The sequence below is a fragment of the Stenella coeruleoalba genome, assembly GCF_951394435.1.
Source record: "Stenella coeruleoalba genome assembly, chromosome: 4".
In the NCBI taxonomy this organism is placed as follows: Eukaryota; Metazoa; Chordata; class Mammalia; order Artiodactyla; family Delphinidae; genus Stenella; species Stenella coeruleoalba.
The window spans coordinates 62492697-62512883 of NC_137149.1; the positions used below are offsets into that span (position 1 = coordinate 62492697).

General features: G+C 48.7%; 1 protein-coding gene across 10 annotated transcripts in view; it reads left to right on the top strand.

The window, feature by feature from the left end:
* Positions 1-19536, top strand: part of TBC1D1 (TBC1 domain family member 1) — a 229603-nt gene extending 210067 nt beyond the window's left edge. For all 10 annotated transcript variants that reach the window (XM_079920578.1, XM_079920572.1, XM_079920575.1 and 7 more), the window contains 4 exons: positions 250-409; positions 7903-8072; positions 15186-15359; positions 19020-19536. In XM_079920578.1, the coding sequence (XP_079776704.1) occupies positions 250-409; positions 7903-8072; positions 15186-15359; positions 19020-19220 (705 nt within the window). In that variant the 3' untranslated portion in view covers positions 19221-19536. The remainder of the gene's footprint in view (positions 1-249; positions 410-7902; positions 8073-15185; positions 15360-19019) is intronic.
* The last annotated feature ends 651 nt before the right edge of the window (positions 19537-20187 follow it).

A 20187-nucleotide genomic window follows, 5' to 3' on the forward strand; every position in this document is an offset into this window, starting at 1 on the left:
CTTCTCCCAGCCAAGGAGCGCGAGGGAACAGTAAGAAGAAAGGCCGTGGCCGGAGGAGCCCCGCCGTGAGCGCCCCGGGCCCAGCCCAGCCCCTGCCTGGCCACAGCAGCCCGAGCGAGCACTCGCTGGATGACGGAGGGCGAGAGCAGGGGCGTCTCAGGAGCCACGAAGAGAGTTCCGTGGTCCTTCCGCCTCCGAGTGGGGTGGATGCTGATCTCCCACGGTGACTCTGTGTGCGTGTCCCTGCAGATCCAGATGTACCAGCTCTCGAGGCTGCTCCACGACTACCACCGAGACCTGTACAATCACCTGGAGGAGCACGAGATCGGCCCCAGCCTCTACGCCGCGCCCTGGTTCCTCACAGTGTTCGCCTCGCAGTTCCCCCTGGGGTTCGTAGCCAGAGTCTTTGGTGAGTGTGTGTGAGTCTGTTCACCAGGACCCGCGTCCTCGAGTTAGAGGGGAACCGTGTGTCGTCGCTCCGTGGTGACTCTTCTCATTTTTATACCTGGGTCTTCTGCAGAAAACAGGGTGGTATTTGTCATTCTCAGTTTAGTGAGTGAGGATCAGGCTTCGGGAGTTTCAGGACCTGCTTAACTTCTGATGGTCAGGGCCTCCCCTCGATGCCTTCTTGTGGGCTTAGATCCGCTTCCCTCCCCCCAGGCTCCCCCTGGAGCAGACTTGCTGCCTGCTGGGCCGAGGAGCCTGGCGCGGGGCCCAGAGATGTTTCTCCGGAGCCGTCTCCCTCGACCTCCGTGGCCCGGGCCTTGCTCGCTGAGCTCCCTAAGACTTCTCCCCCGGGAGTCCCGGGCCACTGCTCTTTCTGGGTCTCGCCTGCATGTTCTCCTCTCGCCCTGCTTGCCCTACCTGTGGCTCTTCGCTTCCTCTGCCGGCGTGCTCTCGAAGGCACCTCTGTGTCGCCGACCCACGGTCCGTCCTCACGAGCCCCCCGCGTCATCTTCCCACTGCTGTGCCCCCGTAACTGAGGGTGGGTCACATTTCAAACCATCTCCCGTTTACTTGATTTACTTTTCGAGAAGATTGTCTCTGTCAGAGTTTTAAATGAATGTTCACGTGCAAAGTCTCAAAACTGCCTTGTCAATTAGACTTCAATTTAAAAAACTAAAAATTAAAAAAGTGTAAAAGGCTGCCTTGACCTGGCAGGGATAGGAGCCGAGTAACATGCTGTGAGCAGTCAGCTCTTGTACAGTGTGCTTCCCCTGCTTCGGGATGAACTAATAATTCTGACAATTCAGGTTCTTTTTATCTTTTTACTGTGGAGGAAGAGGTTATTAAAAAATTGATTGTCATCACATACCAAGTGGTTTTAAAGTACCATTTATGTTGAGTCACTTGATAGCTTAAAAACCTGTATTCTTATACTTCTTTAGATTCGTTTTTAGAATTAGAGACCATCTTAAAAGGATTGTTCACAAAAGAGAGAGTCACTTTAGGCAGCTTTGGGCAGACCACTTGTATATCTAGATTCTAGAAATCCTAAAATTTGCTTTTTTTAAAAAAATAAATTTATTCTAGGCTGCATTGGGTCTTTGCTGCTGTGCGCGGGCTTTCTCTAGTTGTGGTGAGCGGGGGTTACTCTTTGTTGTGGTGCGCGGGCTTCTCACTGCGGTGGCTTCTCTTGTTGCGGAGCACAGGGTCTAGGCGCGTGGGCTTCAGTAGTTGTGGCGTGCAGGCTCTAGAGCGCAGGCTCAGCAGTTGTGGTGCACGGGCTTAGTTGCTCCGTGGCATGTGGGATCTTCCCGGACCAGGGCCCGAACCCATGTCCCCTGCATCAGCAGGTGGATTCTCAACCACTACGCCACCTAGGAAGCCCGCCTAAAATTTGCTTTTTAAGTGGGCAGTGAGTCGTCTTCTCTCCTCCTCTTCCCCCCACACCAAAGTACTAGATTTTTATTATCATTTACTTCTGTCCACAAGAACTTTTAAGGAATTTACCATTTGGCTTTACTAGGAGAATCTAGGTTCTTAAAATATTTACTACTCTCCCCATTTTTGCATAGCTACCTCCCCAAATTGATTTTTTTTTTTTTTTTTTTGCGATACGCGGGCCTCTCACTGTTGTGGCCTCTCCTGTTGCGGAGCACAGGCTCCAGACGCGCAGGCTCAGCGGCCATGGCTCATGGGTCCAGCCGCTCCGCGGCGTGTGGGATCTTCCCAGAGCGGGTCACGAACCCGCGTCCCCTGCATCGGCAGGTGGGCTCTCAACCACTGCGCCACCAGGGAAGCCCCCCAAATTGATTTTTATTTTCCGTCCCTAAAAAAAAGAAAATAAGCAATGAAAATAATTGATACTAAACACTCTTTCCCTGGTTAAACAAATCATTAGTGAGATTCATGAAGGTTTTATACCATAGTTTTTTTAAAAAGTCCTCAAAATTACCTGCTTAGTTTACCAAAAAAGAGTCACAGAAACTACAAGATGTTTAGCTGTAGGCTTCAGTCTTTCTTGCCAAACATTTCTGTGTTTCTTACTTTTCTTACTCTGGAAATGAAAAGAAAATCATTAGTCTGCTTCACTTTTTCTCCTGATTCTTTACTGTGTTTTTTTCGAAAGGGTAATGGAGAGCAGTGAAGATTGAAAGGGGGAGGAGGGAGTGTTATTAGATGGTTTGAAAACAGCTCAAGCATTGAATTACACTGTTTGTGAAGAAAACTCTACAGAGGGGGCTGAGCAGGAAGGGCCGAAGGGTCAGCGCCGAGTGTCACTGCCCCGGCTGCAGGCACGGAAGCTGCTGCTGCCCAGAGTTCTGGGCTCTAGGGCCGTAAAGCTCTGGGGGAAGAGCTCTTTCCTCACTGCAGAAGTGGGTAAGAGGCATTAACAGCAATCAGACAGACAAAATCTGCTTTGGAAATGACAGTGCTTGTGTTGCAGAATATTCAGAACTCTCTGAAGCTCATCCTCATGACGTCGTAAGTAAAGCTGAAGCCAGTGAAAGCAGGGTCTTCTTCTCGATATTATGTAGTCAGAGGTGGGTCTTGGAGTTTCTTGTACATTATGCATAACGATGCCAGTCTCTGTGAGTCCTGGAGCCCACAGACCCCCGCTGCACTGGGTGGGTTCGTGTCTAGCTGGCTAAGGGCTCAGGGCTCCTGAGATTATAGGCAGGAAGTGGGGACTCAAGACAGCGCTGTGTTGTGAGGTCATTCCATCTATCAGTAGTTAAAAGTGAACCATTTTATTGGTAAGGTCCATAGAAAAGATAGGTTTTTTTCAAAACCATTTCTGTATTTAGCATCGGTGACTTAGCTCCGCAATGGTGGGTAGCTTCGTTTTAAATCCCAAAGCCTGCCGTTCATACATATACTGTAGGCTTTTTTGGCCTGGGGTCCATTTCATTATAGGCCCTTAGGCCTGGATCAAACCTAAAAACAGGTGGACTTCTGTTAACTATTCACTATTTTATATGTAAGTAACGCAGTCAGCATAGCTCATATATAGATTAATAGCTTACCTCGAACTAAGTATACGCTACTTGGAGGGACAGCTGCCAGTGATGCCCGTGCCTCGACCTTTACATGGTAATTAACCACCTCTTCTGGATGTCAGGTGTCACATAGTGTAAAATCGCCGCCTCCTGTATTTTTCCGGTCTGGGTGTAGAGGGGTCCTGGGAGAGATGCTTGTTCTGTTCACCTCCTGATGTCTGCCTTTGGGGGAAGAAACTCTGGAAAATAGGACCTGCCTTGCTCCTGCTGGAGGTGGTGGCTGTGCTGTTATTAGGCTCCTGACGTTTTCTATAGGAGGGGCTGCCAAGTAGCTGAGAGAGGAGGTAGAATCTAAAGATCAGGGTTTGGCCAAACACAGAAGCCACCTGTAATGTGGGGAGGGGTTCCGAGAGGCTTCAGGACTAAACTAGCCTGGGGAAACAAGACTGTTTGGGTGGCCAGGGAAAAGGGCTGTTCCGGGTAACGCGATACAGCGGTAATGAAGTGAGTCTTTGCTCAGTCTGCGCTGTCATCTTACCGCAAGGCTGTCAGCATCCTTCATCTCTCTCCTGCCTGTTCTGGTGAAATGTGGGGATATCACAGCTGGAGGACCACAGCCTCCCAGAGAAAGTTCAGGAGAGGGCTGGCCCGTGACAGAGACAAATGTAGCTGGAAAAGGGATGTAGGATAAGTTCACCTCCTGGCCGTGTGCTTTGCCTTGGTCATTTCCCCCCATAGGAAAATGGGGCACTTCTAATGTCGTGGGGAGTTTCAGGTAGAGTTCCCATACATGTTACCATGATAGCAGGCTTGCCGAAGTGTCTTCAAAGCAGTTATTTGTGGCGTTCCCAGCAAACAATTTGCAAAGTGGTGGAGTCAGCTGAATTTAAGGTTCCCTCTACTGCCTGCCTGATGAACCCCTTTGCCTGTTTCTAGGTGGGCTTAAAAAAGGAGAGAAGGAAAGTCGGCCACAGCGTTGTGAGCTGGGCTCCTGCCGCGCTGCTGAAAGACTTAGCAGCTCACTTCCTTGTGCAGTGATTTTCAAATGAGGGAAGTCAACTCACTTTTCCAAGGAGACTATTGTTTAAAATAAATTTTTTTAATTCTAGTATGTAAATGTATAGGGATTGGGAAATGGGCAAAAATGACAGTAATTGGGTTGGGGCAGTGGGTTTATAGGTAACCTTTTTCTTTACTATTATTTAAAAATTACTTAATTTTTAAAACTTGCAGAGGGAGAAAAAGGTGTGCTAATTGTCTCTGAGGGATACAGATGCTGCCCCTTAGGGCAGATAAATAAATAGTAGTAGATAAATAGTAGTAGTCAGATAAATGTAGGAGCCCCTTCTTCTCAGCAAAGCTTTGAGGGGTCCTTCCTTCAATCCTTCAGACACATTCCTCAATCATGTCCCGAAAGGCAGTCCTTATTTGAAGCCTCCTTAGTCTAACAGAAGCTTCTGGGGCTGAGCTCTCCCAGCCTCACTCGTGCAGACCACTGGCCGGCTTGTCGTCAGAAGGATGGGCACCTGGGGCGGGCCTCCAGGAGTGCTGGTGAGTCAGGCATCTTGCCGCTGGCAGCATGCACAGGGGCGTCTGCTGCTGGGAATCAGCATGGTCTTGTCAGTGGCTCTTAAAAGGTGGCTTTTCTCCATCTAAAGTTAACTAGCCTTCCTTGCAAGGCTCAGATCCATAACCGGGGTCTCACTGGCATCATCTCCCAACCAAGGAATACGCTGACCTACTCAGGAACGAGGAAGAGAAGGCCTTCTGTGCCCCTGGTGTGTGCTCACTGGTAAAGGTAGAATGGCCTGGCCCCATGACCAGGGCTCCTGCCTTACCTACTCTTGCGGGCTCCTGCACACGCTGTGTGCTTTCACACCTCCGCATTTCCACCTTCTTTTTCCTTCTGCGCAGAGTATTACTCCCTGACTTCTTGACTGGGGAGTTTCTGTTGGTTCTTTAAGGCTGGGTTCGGCAGCCACCTTTCCTTGGGGCATTTTCTTCCCTTTTGTATTCTGTTTTGTTTTGGTTTTAAGATAACCAAAAAAGAGTTAAAGAAAAAAACCACCTCTCCAGGTTTCCCTTTGTTTTCTTCCTACAGTTTGGAAAAGTTCAGAATCATAGGAAGCACTCTACTAGTCAGTGGATTTGTTATAAAAACCAAGATCCTAAAGGAAGAAAACTTGGAAGACCGATGTTAATCTTAAGACTGCTGATGTGGATTGTGTATTTGATTGTGCTCATAAAAGTTCCCCAGTTGTTATTTATTTTAGCTGGCTTAGCTGTGGGACTATATCTAAATTTAAGGTACTTGCCCCAGAGACTGAAGATTCTGAGCTATATAGCACGTCATGGGTCTGGTAGTGCAGTCCACTCCCCAGGATCCCTGCAAAGAGTGCCTTGACATTGATTCTGATAGATGCCATCAGTTTTTATTCAGCTATAAATGTTCATATATTGAAAGGAAGTCTTACTGTCTAAACCAAAGAAACTTCAAATTTACTTTGTTTTTGGAAATGTCATTTCTGTTTAAAAATATGTCTTAGTTATAGCGCAATCTTATTTTATTTTATTGGAAAATATTTTTTTTTTGCCTGCGTTGGGTCTTCATTGCTGCGCAAGGGCTTTTCTCTAGTTGCGGAGAGTGGGGGCTACTCTTCGTTGCGGTGCACGGGCTTCTCACTGCGGTGCCTTCTCTTGTTGTGGAGCACGGGCTCTAGGCGCGCGGGCTTCAGTAGTTGTGGCTCGTGGGCTCTAGAGCGCAGGCTCAGTAGCTGTGGCACACGGGCTTAGTTGCTCTGTGGCATGTGGGATCTTCCCGGACCAGGGCTCGAACCCGTGTCGCCTGCATTGGCAGGCGGATTCTTAACCACTGCACTACCAGGGAAGCGCCTGTAGCGCAATTTTAGATCTTTATGTTTTCTGTAGTGGTGAATTGCATGGGTAGACTGCATATTTTTTAAATCAGACATTTCACAGGACTATTCTTCCATAGCACTGCCTCGATACATGTACTCCTCCCCCTAAGAAGTTCAGATTTCAAAGATGTGATCTGTTCTCCAGTTTATCTTACCAGCCCCTACAGCCAGACTTGAGGAGGCAGCATCTGTCCTTTTCAGTTGCGTGGAGCTGCCCTGAACCAGGAGCAGTGTGAAGTTGAGGGAGCAGTGTGGCCCTGGGCTCTCTGGGAGCAGCTGCCTGCAGGGCTGCACCCAGCCGGGCGCCAGGTCTGCTCACGTGATGGTCTCGCAGCATCTCCGGGGCTGACCCAGCCAGCCGGTGCTTGGGTGTCTCCCTTATGCCATCCACAAACCACCCTGGGACACGTCCAGCCTGAGCTCAGTGGCTTGTTTCTTAATGGCTTTCACTTCTCATCCCCCTAAACCACCCAGAGAGGCACAGGCTGGGAATTCTCCCTCTCACCTGCTTCTGTCCTCCTTGACTTGATGGAAAGTACAGCTTCTTTGTCCCTTCCATTCTCCTGCAGCACCCCCAGAAAAAAAAAAGAGAATATTGACAGTTGCCTCTAATTAGATTAATGCTCCCATCTTTTAAAATTACATTTCTTCTTACATTATTATTCCAGTTGTTAGGTAACTTTCCCAAATTTAGTCACCCAACATTTAGTTATTAGGGCTGTGCTTGAGCCCCAGGACATTGGAGTCTCTTTCTGAATGGCTTCAACTCTGGGGAAGGTGGAGCCAGGGCTGGGCTGGGCTGGGCTGGGCTGGGCTGGGCTGGGCTGGGCTGGGGGCCCACTTGCCCTCCCTCTCCCTGTGCACCGCAGGTGTGGGGATTGTTAACATTCACCAACCATTCTAAGGGAAAAAATGGCAAGAACTAGAAAATAACCCTGATAGAGTTCTTTGAATTCTTCAGAGGGAAAAAATTTTTTATTCCGTTATTATGCTAAAATTCAGTATACTTGTTAAGTGTTTAATAATGTACTTTTGCAATGGTGCAGGCTTTTTACAGTTTTTAGAGATCTTTTAATTCAACCCCTTATTTCAAAGCAGAGGAAACAGAGGCATTTTCTTCACTTACAGCAGCAGAAATTAGGATAGAGTATTTATACACATCTTTGTGTATAAAAATATATGTTTTAGTAATAACTCCTTTGAAATCCAGAGAATTCCTGAAAAAATAGACTAATGAAAAGTTTTCTTTTTCACAGTTTCAACTTTTGAGGTATGTTTGAATTTAATATATTTTTGGAGTGAAGAACAGATTTATCTGAACCTGTGACAAAATTTTAGCAGTAGTTTAGTATATATAATATATGTATATTTACTTATTATTTGCTATATTGTCTTGACAGCCCTGTGTGAAATACCAGGATCTTATAATTTGGGGTTGCATTTCCCACAGTCCTGCTCTTCAATGTGTGTGAAGGGGAATGGAGTGCCATTTCATCAGAATCTGGTCCGGCTTAACTTTCTGCTTTTCTGTGTTTTCCCAGATATGATCTTTCTTCAGGGATCAGAGGTCATATTTAAAGTGGCTTTAAGTCTGTTGGGAAGCCATAAGCCCTTGATTCTGCAACATGAAAACCTAGAAACTATAGTTGACTTTATAAAAAGCACGCTACCCAACCTGGGCTTGGTGCAGATGGAAAAGACCATCAGTCAGGTATGGTTCAGTCCGGACCTTCCAAATGTGCCAGCGATTCTGGATATGCAGAAGCTGAATTTCCTTTTTTTTTTTTTTGAGAAGGAGCTGTTTCCTACCACTTTGTGTCCTGAGCAGCAATGCTCAGCTCGTGGGAGGCACATCTCGAATGCCTGTTCCGTGATCAGACGTGTGTCTGCGTGTGCTGAGAGTGTGTAGGTGTGATAACGAGCACAAACTATCGGTAGTTTCTTACAATTAAAAGGCGTTTGTCACCCCTCGGCGTTTGTTCTTCTGAAATACATACATTTTTATTCAATGTAGGCTTTTGTAAAATGAGTGCTTTGATTTTTGTGCTGAAATGGCATTAACTGGAATTTTCTAAAAATTTAACTTGTTGCTATGAAGTTGTGATAAAGAGTGTATATTCTGTAACTTTGTTCTGGAGAGCGTGTGTGTGTGTTTTATAGAGTTCAGTCCCGCATTCATCTGTGGTTCTAGTCCTCTGATTTCTGTATGCAGTAGAACTGCACTGCATGTATCACTCTCTCACATGTTAGGGGTTGAGGGTGAGGTGATCCTGGACTTGCAGCTCGACCAGTTGTTAGTGGCCTGGCTTAGGAGTGGGAGCAGATTTTGACTGTATCAGGAAGAATTTTCCAGTAATGATTGCTGGCCATTCAGGACTCAGCTGCCTGGCGGGGGGTGAGGTCACCCTTGGAAGTGTCCGGAGGCTGGATGGCGAGTGCTCCAGAAGGTGCCCAATGCAGAGATCCCACAGACTCAGCAGTCGGGGCCTCTCATTAGCCTAGAACTTACCTCACCTGCAAATATAATGAAAACATAGAGCAATTGGGTAAAAGCAAATAGTGAAATAAAGCTTTTTTTTTTTTTTGCGGTACGCGGGCCTCTCACCGTTGTGGCCTCTCCCGTTGCGGAGCACAAGCTCCGGACGCGCAGGCTCAGCGGCCATGGCTCACGGGCCCAGCCGCTCCGCGGCATGTGGGATCTTCCCGAACCAGGGCACGAACCCGTGTCCCCTGCCTTGGCAGGCGGACTCTCAACCACTGCGCCACCAGGGAAGCCCAAAGCTGTGTTTTAAAAAATCCTTCTTCTGAGGGTTTCTGGTAGTCTGAGAGTGGTGGGTTGCACCCAGTTGCAGCAGTTTGTGGTTCATTTGCTGCCCCTCCTTAGGTGCTGAGCCCAGAAAAGGAGGCAAGTCTGGGCTGGAAGAGGGAGATGGTTTCGCCTGGGTGCCGCTTTGGGTCTCTGCACATTTCATTTGCCTACGTGAAGGAGCAGCTCTTTTCGTCTCTGCACTTTCTTCTTCAGTTAATTGAGAGGCTTCTACTTCCCTGGCGCCTTCCTCTCAGTGTGAACAGCTCTGGCTTGTTGACGCCCTGCTTTTTGCCAGGTTCTTTGTGACTCTGCATATGCACACATGGTTTCATTCAGTCATGACTGAATTCCTGAGAGGACAAGTGGTTTTAACCCACGAGCAACCTAGGGTTCAAAGTGGTTGATTAGCTGGCCCACAGTCATGCTACCGAGAAGTGGGAAAGTAGGGTTTCAGACTCAGGCCCTCTCACTTCAAACGCTTTCGCAGCTACTCAGCTCCACCAAGTGCCTGCGGGTGTCATTTAATCAGAGGTTTTCTGTACTGTACCTGTGTATTAAGACTGAATTCTCCACCCTTTGATTCTTTACTTTCTGACATTTCCACGCATTTCCTCCCTTTTAGAGCTTTCATTGCACACACCTATGTTTTCTGGCTGCAGGGGAGAATGCAAGAGCCTTGGTTCCCTAAAGCCAAGTCTGTGCCCGTGAGCGCCCTGACCTGCCGCCTGGGGCCTGGCTAGAAGGCAGGCAGCCTCACCCATGTGGTTACCCTCTGGGTATGGAGCCCCAGAAAAAAAAAGACCCCTTTTCCTCCCCTCGTCTGTGAAGGATACCTACTGAGGGTGTGAAGGTGCTCTTTAATGTTGGGAGGATAGAAATGGACACAGTGTGGAGAGAGGACAGTTGTGTGTGTGCCTCAGTTGTTTGAGGCATCCGTTTTGAACTTGGCATGCTTTATTCCATTGGCTCCTTAACAACTCTGGGGCCCGGAGGGAGTAAACGCCCAGCACCCTGTACGAGGTGGCAGAGCCCAGAGTGTAACGTGCTCTGGGGCACCAGAGCCCATCCTGTGTAGAAAAGGAGCGTGTAACCAGTAACTGCAAGAGTGGTGGGAGCTCCAGTGGTGCTGTGCAGGGGCTGCAGGAGCGGGCTGTGCAGGGAGTGAGCAGTGAGTGGGGATTGGGGACCGGGGAGCTGAGGGAGTTGAGTTCAGCTGGGCCTTTTCTGCAGAGGGCCAGGGAGGAAGTGTTTCAGGCTTTGTGGACTGTAAAGTCACGTGAGGTCAGCTCAGCCTCTGCAGCATGAAGGCCACCAGAGCCAGTATTTGTCGGAATGAAGCGGCTGTGTTGCAGTAAAGCTTTATTTGCAAAGCATGTGGCGGGACAGCCTTGGTCCACGGGCTGTAGTCAGCTAACCCCCCATTATAGTACATGCAAAGGCACGGGAGCAAGAGAGAAGTTCTAGGTGCCGGTTCAGCTTTCCCCGGGGTGGGGGGGCGGGAGGTGCGGGGATTGGAAGTAGGGACACAGCATCTGAATCTGAGGTCCAGTTTTTCAGCCTGCCGCCACAGGTCTCACTGGGAAACAAGACTCAATGCCAGGCAGCTCTCCGCCCTCCTTCCCTCCAACGTGTTCCATCTGGAACTTGACCTCTGCAGGCTGTCAAGCTTTCTGCCTGCTCGCTGCCCCCTCCCATCCCCTCCCTGCAGAGGGTGCTCTAGTCTCAAGTTCTACTCAGAGCAGGGAGGCCTGAGGGGCAGCGTGATTTCTCTGCAGCCTTGGAGAGCCCACAGGGTGGAAGTGACATTGCGTTCTTTGCGTGCTGCTGTCCTGTGTGTGGAAGGATGGAGCTGGGCTGGATCTCTGTGATAGCCAGGCTCCATTTCATTAAATACCGTCTCCGTGGAAGCCTCAGCTCGAGCCGCTGGGACACAGTCTGCATCCAGGGTGGGGAGAGTCCCCAAGGACAGGGCCCTGGAGCTCCCGCTCAGCGCAGCCAGGCTGGGAGCCGCCACCGAGGGGCAGGCCCAGAGTTGACAGAGTCCAGGGCGTGGAGACAAGGGTCTCTGAGGCTCTGTGGCAGCTCCTCAGCGTGACTTAACTGTCAGTTGAACGTGAGCCGTAAAAATCGCCTCACAAGAAGGGGGAAGCCCTGGGAATAGACAGAAAGGAAGAGGAGGGAGGTCAGGGGTGTCGTCTCATCACAGCGAGTGCCGTGTGCCCGTGCAGCCTCAGGTCAGTGTAAGGAGAGAGCAGGTGAAGGGGGGCTTTGGAGGACGGGGCAAATAGCCTATTTTCAGCGTCCTTTGGGCCCTGCTCCAAGTGCGGTCCCAGACCAGCACCATCACATAGGAACTTACGCAGAATCTGGGCCCCCCACTCCAGACCCGCTGAGTCAGAATCTGCATTTCAGCAAGATGCCCAGGAGATGCGCGCGCGCACACACACACACACACACACACACACACACACACACACACACACACACACACACACACACACACACACACACAGGCACGTTGGAAAGCTCTGCTGTGGGCGACTTCATTGTAAGCACACCAGACAAGTCTGTGTTCTAGTTGAGCTTGTAGGAGAGAAACCAGAATCTTAACAACGTTCCTTTGTTCAGAAGCTGCTCTTCAGAACCACGGTGGTGAGGCTGCCCCTTCGGCCTTGGAGGAGCCCTTGCGGCTTGAGCAGCTTGCACTATTGAAAATTAGTTTTTTAAAAGGCCAGTCGGTGCCGTACCAAGAGGGGGGGTACGGCAGGGAGGAGTACTTTACTACTGACATTGTTTAGAATTGCTTGCATGTGGTGATAATAAAAAGCAGACCAACTTTTAGTTGGGTTTATTTTTGTTTTTAAATTCACCACAGACACTGCACCCCCTTATTTTTGATACCCAGGCAGAGGCTCCCCCATCCAGCTCTTGGTATGCCACTGAGACCACCAGGCTGGGGGGACGGGTCTGGGGGTGGGGAGGGTGGAAAGTATGTGACTAGTTCTGCAGCCATCAGGGTTGATGGCTTCATTACAGAGTGTCCACAGACAGCAAAGAGAAACACAAGTCTCCAAGAGCAGGCGCGCCAAGAACAGAAACAAATTCTCTAAAGGAGGAGACTCGTCTAGCAAGCAGATATCTGGGAAAATATTTAGCTTCGTGCATAATTTAAATTTAAATAACATATAATGCTTTACCTTCCTAGAATAACAAAATGAAACATTTTAATCCCAATGCCCAGTGCCAAGGGTATACTGTATCAGGCACATTCTTACGTTGCTAATGGCGTTGTATGTGGATTATTCCCGTTTGGGAAGCAATTTGGCAATATGTATCACGAGCCAGTAAAATATTTGTACCCTTTGACTCAGTAATCCCATTTCTTGGAATGTATGCTTAGGAAATAATCCAAAATATGGGAAAAGCCGTACATATGAGGATGTTTAAAATTGTTTATAACAAAAACTTACAAGTAACTGGATATCCAGCATTTGATGACCGGATTAACATGGTTATTGATACGTCGAGTTGGTAGAATACCACGAAGCCACGTATAATTATGGTTATGAAGAATATACAGCAACGTGAGAAAGCGTCATTTGAGGACCAGGGCGCTCCTGTCACCGCCAGCCATATGCTGCCATGGTCGGGAATAAATTCCCAGGCACGACTGCGAGGGCTGTGTGTGTGTTTTGGCAGCCAGGAGGGTAATGATGCAGTTAAGCAGAGATGATTGTGACCCAGGATGGTTCCTGGGGATTAACGTAGGCCTCCGAGAGCACGCCGCTCTGTGCACGGTTGAGAGCCATTAACCATACCGCTCATCAATCTGGATCAAAGGCCAGAGGTTTTGTCCCCAGGTTTTCCAGGTTAGGAGCTCATTTAAAAACCTCTGTGGAAGAAAAAATGTGTGTGACATTTATCCCGCACCGTGTTTATAATTACACACTAATGCCACAGCAATCTCGGTTTTAATGTGTGTGGTCTTTACTCTGAGCTGTTCAGAAGTTCCATGGTGTGACATCCTTTGTCATTTTGCTGCAGCACAAGGTTGGATGGGAGGGGTTTTGTGACAGCTGTGTGGAAGCAGATCCCTTAGCTAAGTTAGGGCACCAACTCAGCTTGCCGGGCCTGTGTCTCGTGATTCCCCACAGCTATGCTGTCAGGTAGGTGTTACCACCTCCATGTGGTGGAGGCCAGGAACTGAGGCCAGGAAAGGTCAAGTAGCTTGCTCAGGGTCATTCAGGGAGTCGCCAGCCGAGCCCCCATTCAAGGGCTGACTGAAAGCTTCTGAGTCAGTTTTCTTGACTGTAGAATAGAGATGATAATCCCTGCCAGCTCACGGTCGCTCTGAGGGACAGCAGAGAATCAGATCAACGCAGTCAACTGCACACACAAACACGCACGTGCGTCACAAATACAATGTGTATTACTTTTTTGGCCTATAGTGACTTTTGTGCCTAATTAGTATTAGCCATTGAATTAAATTGAAAACCAGGAAGCTGAAAAATTAATCTCAAGGAAGAGAAAATAAGATGGGAAGAGAAAATAAGATGGGAAGAGAAAGTAAGATTTCTGGGAATGGTGAGAAAGTAAACATGGTTTTTGAAAATTGATTTCAGGAAAGATGGGACTCATTCGTGTTTGAATGCTAACAGGGTACCATCAAGGGCAGTGAGTTTTTCATTGATTTTAACTGTGTTGGAATTTCTTTCTTAAGGAGATGCTGTGAAGAGTTAGTTTCTGCTCTTATAAAGACTCATTTCATTCTTTAGATGTGTGTTCTGATCTGGCTTTTTTAATGTGGTGACTGAATTCTCAGATCCACACTGGGACGTCACGCCTGGGGCTTCACACCTGGGGCAGCAGCAGCCTCTGTCTTCTGACCCTCATCGTCCCAGCTTCCATCCAGCTCACTTCACTCATCAAGAGAAAGTACAGATATGAACAGCTCACTCACTTCTGCGCTTTGGGGTTGTTTTTCACACGAGTGGTTTTTTTTTCATGACTGTTACTATTATGGAAAGGAAGGCAGCTCAGGCATTGTTTTGTATTCACTCATCTATGTGGGTGACATTTGGGTTTTGGCTCATTTCTGCATATTTTGTGTGCAGAATAGGGTTTTTTAGTAAACAGTTCCATACTTAGCTGTTCTTGTAACTCTGAAAATCCAACTGAACTATCATTAAACTTTGACCTGGTGACTGAGCAAATGGGGTTGTGATTCTTCTGTTTTGTTTTATTCTCTCTTTGACCCATAGTTGTGAATCTAATCTAATAGAATTTTCAGAGAAAAATGATCTAAGTACTGAAATAAGAAGTAAAAATAAACTCATATAAGCATTTTAAAAAAGAAGGTTTTGGCTTTTGAAAAATGAGTATCAGAGACCTACACTTGCTGTTACCTTTGGTTTATTTCCAAATGCTTCTTTTTTTTAATTTATTATATTATTTATTTAATTTATTTTTGGCTGCATTGGGTCTTGGTTGTGGCACACGAGATCTTTGTTGTGGCACACGGGATCTTTCGTTGTGGCGCATGGGCTCTTCATTGTGGTGCGTGGGCTTCTCTCTAGCTGTGGCGTGCGGGTTTTCTCTCTCTAGTTGTGGCGCATGGACTCCAGAGCGCGTGGGCTTCTGTAGTTTGCGTCACACAGCCTCCCTAGTTGAGCCGTGCCAGCTCAGTAGTTGAGGTGGGCGGGCTTAGTTGCCCCGTGGCTGTGGGACCTTATTTCCCCAACCAGGGATCGGACCCACATCCCCTGCATTGTAAGGCAGATTCTTTACCACTGGACCACCAGGGAAGTCCCTTAAATGCTTCTTAAATCCTCTCTTCCCAAGTAAAATTATTCCCTTCTCAGTGCAGAGAGTTTTCCTTGTTTATCACTGATAGTATCAGTCACAGAGCAGGTGCTTCGTGGACACCCGTCGACATGGTCATGTGTGTGTGTGTGTGTGTGTGTGTGTGTGATTTTTCTCATTTTCCGTGCCTGATGACTTTTCTGTGTGTCACAGGTGTTTGTGATGGACATCTCTAAACAGTTACAAGCTTATGAAGTTGAGTACCACGTGCTTCAGGAAGAACTTATCGATCCCTCTCCTCTCAGTGACAACCAAAGAATGGACAGATTAGAGAAAACCAACAGCAGCTTACGCAAACAGAACCTTGACCTCCTTGAACAACTGCAGGTAGGGCATATTTACAAGGTAGCCTCCCGAACCTTGAGTGTATGGTAGTTCATTAACTCACCAGAGGCACCAGCGGGCTGGGTTTTCCCATGGCCGCAGGCCCTTTCTCTTCTGGTTGTTTGTAGTTGGGATCAAAGGTAGCCCAGGAGAATTGTTCCTTTTTGTTAGGAAGCAAGCAGACATTATCCTTTGCTAAGGTCAGACTGTCCTGGAACTTTCTGAGAGGCTATTTCTGCACTTAACCCTTTCAGGAGACAGACCCAGAGCTGAACTTGGGTTCAGGGTGCCGTCGCACTATTAGCCGAATAGCCAGCGATTGCGCTTTGAGTCATGACGAGACAATCAAAGGCATGAGCTTTCAGGAGCGAAGACAGCTAGGTCCTCGGAGTGATATCGAGTGAGGAAAGGGCCACAGGATCTCCCTAACAGAGTAAACCAGAGCCTGTGATCAGGATTTGTGAGTCCCTGGTGCCAATGCAAAAATTCAGTTCATGAAGGGACACAGTTCTCCCCTCTGGAAGCTTCCGTCTTACCATGGATAAATGCGGATGAGGACATACAGTAAGTAGAAAGGCAAACCCAGACGTGCGTGCAGGAGGGAGAGATGGAGCTAGCACAGAGGCGCAGTCCAGAGACCCAGATCTTGCTAGGTCCAGTGTCACCCATACTGTCACCTGCTCTGCTCTGATTCCCTCATCTGTGCGACAGGGACAAAAAGATGCCTTTTTGTTGGGGTAGGGGGTAGCACTCCTCTAACAATCAGATAGAATAAACTAACCATACAGTCTGCTTTTTAAATGTCAATATGGGTGGTAAAGCTGTCATTGTTAACGAATTGTGTGTGGAGAGGGGGAAGGGGGTGTTTTAAAAAATTATTTTTGAGCTTGCTGTGGAGAAAACTTTATATTTTTTCCAAAATATGTATTCTGTGGTATTCCTGGTCTGTCCTGAGAATAAGCTTTCCATCCTGATCTAAGCCTCTTAGTTTTCTGTATAGAAAGTTGCTGCTTTGCAGACACAAGCTTGGCAGTGATGGGAGAAAGGCCAGCATTTGGAGCTTAATAAATCAACCCCTGTCTAAAATGTATTCCCCCCAGCAGGGATTTTTACCCCAGTAGAAACCTAGTAGATATTTGCTGTAGAGGAACAAAGAAAAGTCTATCCTTACCCAGGCCTACCAGTCACATTCCGAAAGTTAGCTCTTTTTTCCTCTAAGATTGAGCTGTCCTAACTTGAAAGTATGCCTGAGTACGATTTCTGCAGGGTGTCTTAGCTGTAACCTGAAGGGGAGGTGCCGGGGAACGGAGAGCCTTATCTTGCATGTAAGGGTCTGCAGTGTAGGTGGTAATTTTAAATGCCTTCCAAACAAACAGTAGGTCCCTGAAGTACGACAGGATGGAAACATTTCTAACAAAGCCCAGATTCGAAGTTGAAGCATGTGTCTCGTTAGGATACTGCTCAAATAAAAGGTTCATTTTATTAGGCTGATGCCATGTGGGTTTTTTGTGATGAAGAGGGGAAGTAATTTTGCGCTGCTCCTGTGATACTGTACCCCTTTTGTGAAGAGAGGGAGTTGTGAAAAGCTGCTCAGACATCTCCGTCCTCAAGAAACGCATCAAGAGGTAATTGGTAACAACAGATGTCCTCCTTGGAATGATCTTTCTCTTGACCGCGTGGCTCTGTGCTTCTGGACGTATCATTCAAGACTAGAGCTTATGCCGGTTCCAGCTGTGCTGGGTGCCAGAGGCCACCAACATTTGTAAGACACTGCAGCTCTCAAAGAGTTGGGCTAGGGATTGTGGTGTGTCCGTTTGTGGGTGCCTGCATGTAGTTCTCTCATTACTCTCTGAGTCACGTGGAGTTACTTTCAGCCAGACCACATGAGTTCTGTGAGACTCACACCTCTTTTCCCTTTTTTCTTTTTTTTTAAAATAGTTTTCAGAGTCCAGGGATAGCTGTTCAATGCAATACTTAATTTTCCAACATAAATCTTTGCTTTTTTGCCCAAGTATCAAAATTGACCTGTTTCCTGGCTTTGTCCCATTCATACAGTTGTTGGACATACCAAAGCCCCATCTATTTTCTTGTTAAACACTTAAGAATGTCATCTAGCCGCTGGAGACTAAACTGTCTTAGCTCTTCTGTCCAGCAGCGTACTTACGACGATTGCTTAGACATGTCTGTTGCCAAATGCTAAGGGACGTGCATTTTTTGGAATAATCCACCACCAGTCATTGAGTGCCCGTGAGCCGGGTGCTTTGGGAGGCCAGACCCACATGCAGGGTGAGGTGTGTTTTCTTCTGTGAGACAGCTTCAGTCTCACCGAGGAGGAGACCTGACGTTCGTGCTGGCCAGTAAATGACCACGCACATCAGCTCACTGCTAAGCTGAGAGGTGCCCCTGGGAGTGCTGTGGCCTTCAGAAGGAGTGGTCCCTGGAGGGGATGAGGTGGGACCCGTCCCAGGCCTTGACCGTGGGGAGGAGTGTGAGGGTCGGAGAGGACTGCTTGGACATACCCACTCAGCGTGACCGCCCCCTGCCCGGTAAGCCGGCAAACTTAGGATCTCAGTCCTTTCTTCTTTCTGTTTAGAGTGTTCCAGTGTCACAGCCAGACCTAGGCTTTGAGTCATAGAATTGTCTGTCTCGCACAAGTGTTGTCTTGTTCAAGAAGCTGTTTCCCTTGTTTTGAAAACGAGGGAAAAAATATGTACTGTTGTTCCCACCTAAAACCTACGGGGACACGTAGACGGCCGGTCAGATGAGCGAGCCAGTGCAGTGCCTTACTGACCCCGGGCCCGAGCACTCGAGAATGCAGCGGAGAGCTGGAATCGGCCAGGAGGCCCGGGGACAGCAACGTAGGAGGCTGCTTTTCTCAGGAAACTCCTCCGCTTCACTGGGGCCAACTCACTGGTTGCCTGGGAAGCCAGCCCGAGGGGACTAGAGAGAAGAGGAGGGTCCGTTGCAAGAGAGAAGCACCTGGAAGGTCGGCCTGACACTGATTGTGTGCTGAGGATGCGGACGGGTGGGAGTGGGGACACTGCTGGCGTCTGTGGCCGGTGAGGCCACGCACGTGACCCTCTTAGCAGAGCTCGGCCACCCTGAGCGCTCCACACACGTTCCCGGGGAAATGCCCGTCCTTGTTACTGTAGGGAATATTAAAGGTTCAGAGTAGAGAGCTGTTACTACGTGGGCCTTCACATAGAAACCATTTTGATGGTCTGTCTGAAATCAGTTTGTACCTGTACATACGTGTATTTGTCAAAGTGGGCCGGACCGTGCTGCAGTGACAACGCTCCGGACCCCAGCAGCACCACAGACCCTCCGCCTTGTCTCCGCGAAGCGTTCTCGGGCCGTTTCACAGCTGTCCTCCTGTAGCGGGTGACTCGGGAATCGGGCTCCCTCTGCACTGGGAAGCCGCCATCTCCACAGGCGGCTTCCAGAGTAGCCACGGCAGGGGAAGAGGGTGCTGGAGGATCTCGGGGCGGCCCAGCCCACCTGCGAGGAGTCTTCCGCTGTGGCCAGAACTGAGAGTAAACGTGGAGAGATGCGTCTCTGCCAGAACAGGGCTCCAGAGTGCCTTCGAGAATGGACAGTGGAGTGCAGAGTGGATCTCCCATGTTCTCCCCGGGCAGTTCCATTCTCATTTCTTTTATTCTCTAGGTGGCTAATGGGAGGATCCAGAGCCTGGAAGCCACCATTGAGAAGCTCCTGACCAGTGAAAGCAAGCTGAAGCAAGCGACCCTGGCCTTGGAGCTGGAGAGGTCAGCCCTGCTGCAGACGGTGGAGCGGCTCCAGGGGCAGACGGCAGAGCTGGGCGGCCCAGAGCCTGACCCCGTACCACCCGAGCCTGCGGGCCACTGACGGCCGGAGCCCAGCCCCCGCCAGAGCGCAGCTCCAGAACCGGGTCACCACCGCCCTGACACTGTCCAGGCCTTAACTGAGAGAGATGAAGATGCCGGAGGGAGAACGGAGCGTGAGCGTGCTTCTCAGGGAGGAGACTGGCTTGCCAGCGCGCGGATTCTTCTGAACTAAGATTCGCAGTGCAGGGGGCGAACGTCCTGGTGGTGTTGTCGTTGTTTAGGTTCTAATACGTCCCCTCTCCGGTCCCGGTTACTGTACTCAGTAGATTTAGATGGCATGGACTTGAAATAAAGCACTTTTGTGTTTCTTTATCGTTTCCTTCTTCAGTATCACTGTGTCTGTAAAGGGCATTCATAATACTGTGGGATTTCAGAAGCCGGCGAGGCTGGAGGTGATGATTCCTCTGGCCAACATGTGGCCCTTCGTTCTTCCAAGGAGGGTTTGTGTGACTTACACCTTCAGTGTCACCAGCAGGGGTGCGGTTGGCCCGTGACCATTCTTGTTGTGGAAGCCCCGATTACCACTGGGAAAAATCGGAAGCGATTTATTTAAACTTGACATCTTATATTTGATCACTGTGCTTGGTATTTAATGAAGTTTGTCTTTTAAGAAGAATAGTTTTCATATACTTTTTGCTTAGCCCTTAAGTATTGATCACAGTCATTGTAGATAAACGTTTTATGGGAAAATCACCAATTTTTAGACTCTGCCAGGTATTGCTAGCGTGCGACCTGCAGTTGTAGAGTCTGAGAGGTTTACTTTGTTGTGGTGTTTCATATCCATATTTCAGAATCGTGTATTCAGTTTTGCTGTCGTGTGATGTAATGCAGCCGTGTGTCCCTTTGAGTCTCCACCCCTTGGGAATCGGATTCCTTGCGGAAGTCGCCCTGCATGTCAGGACTTCCAGGGGTCCCAGACATTCTGGGGCTTTCAAAGTCTTCAGACTTTCGGCCTGAAATTGCATCAA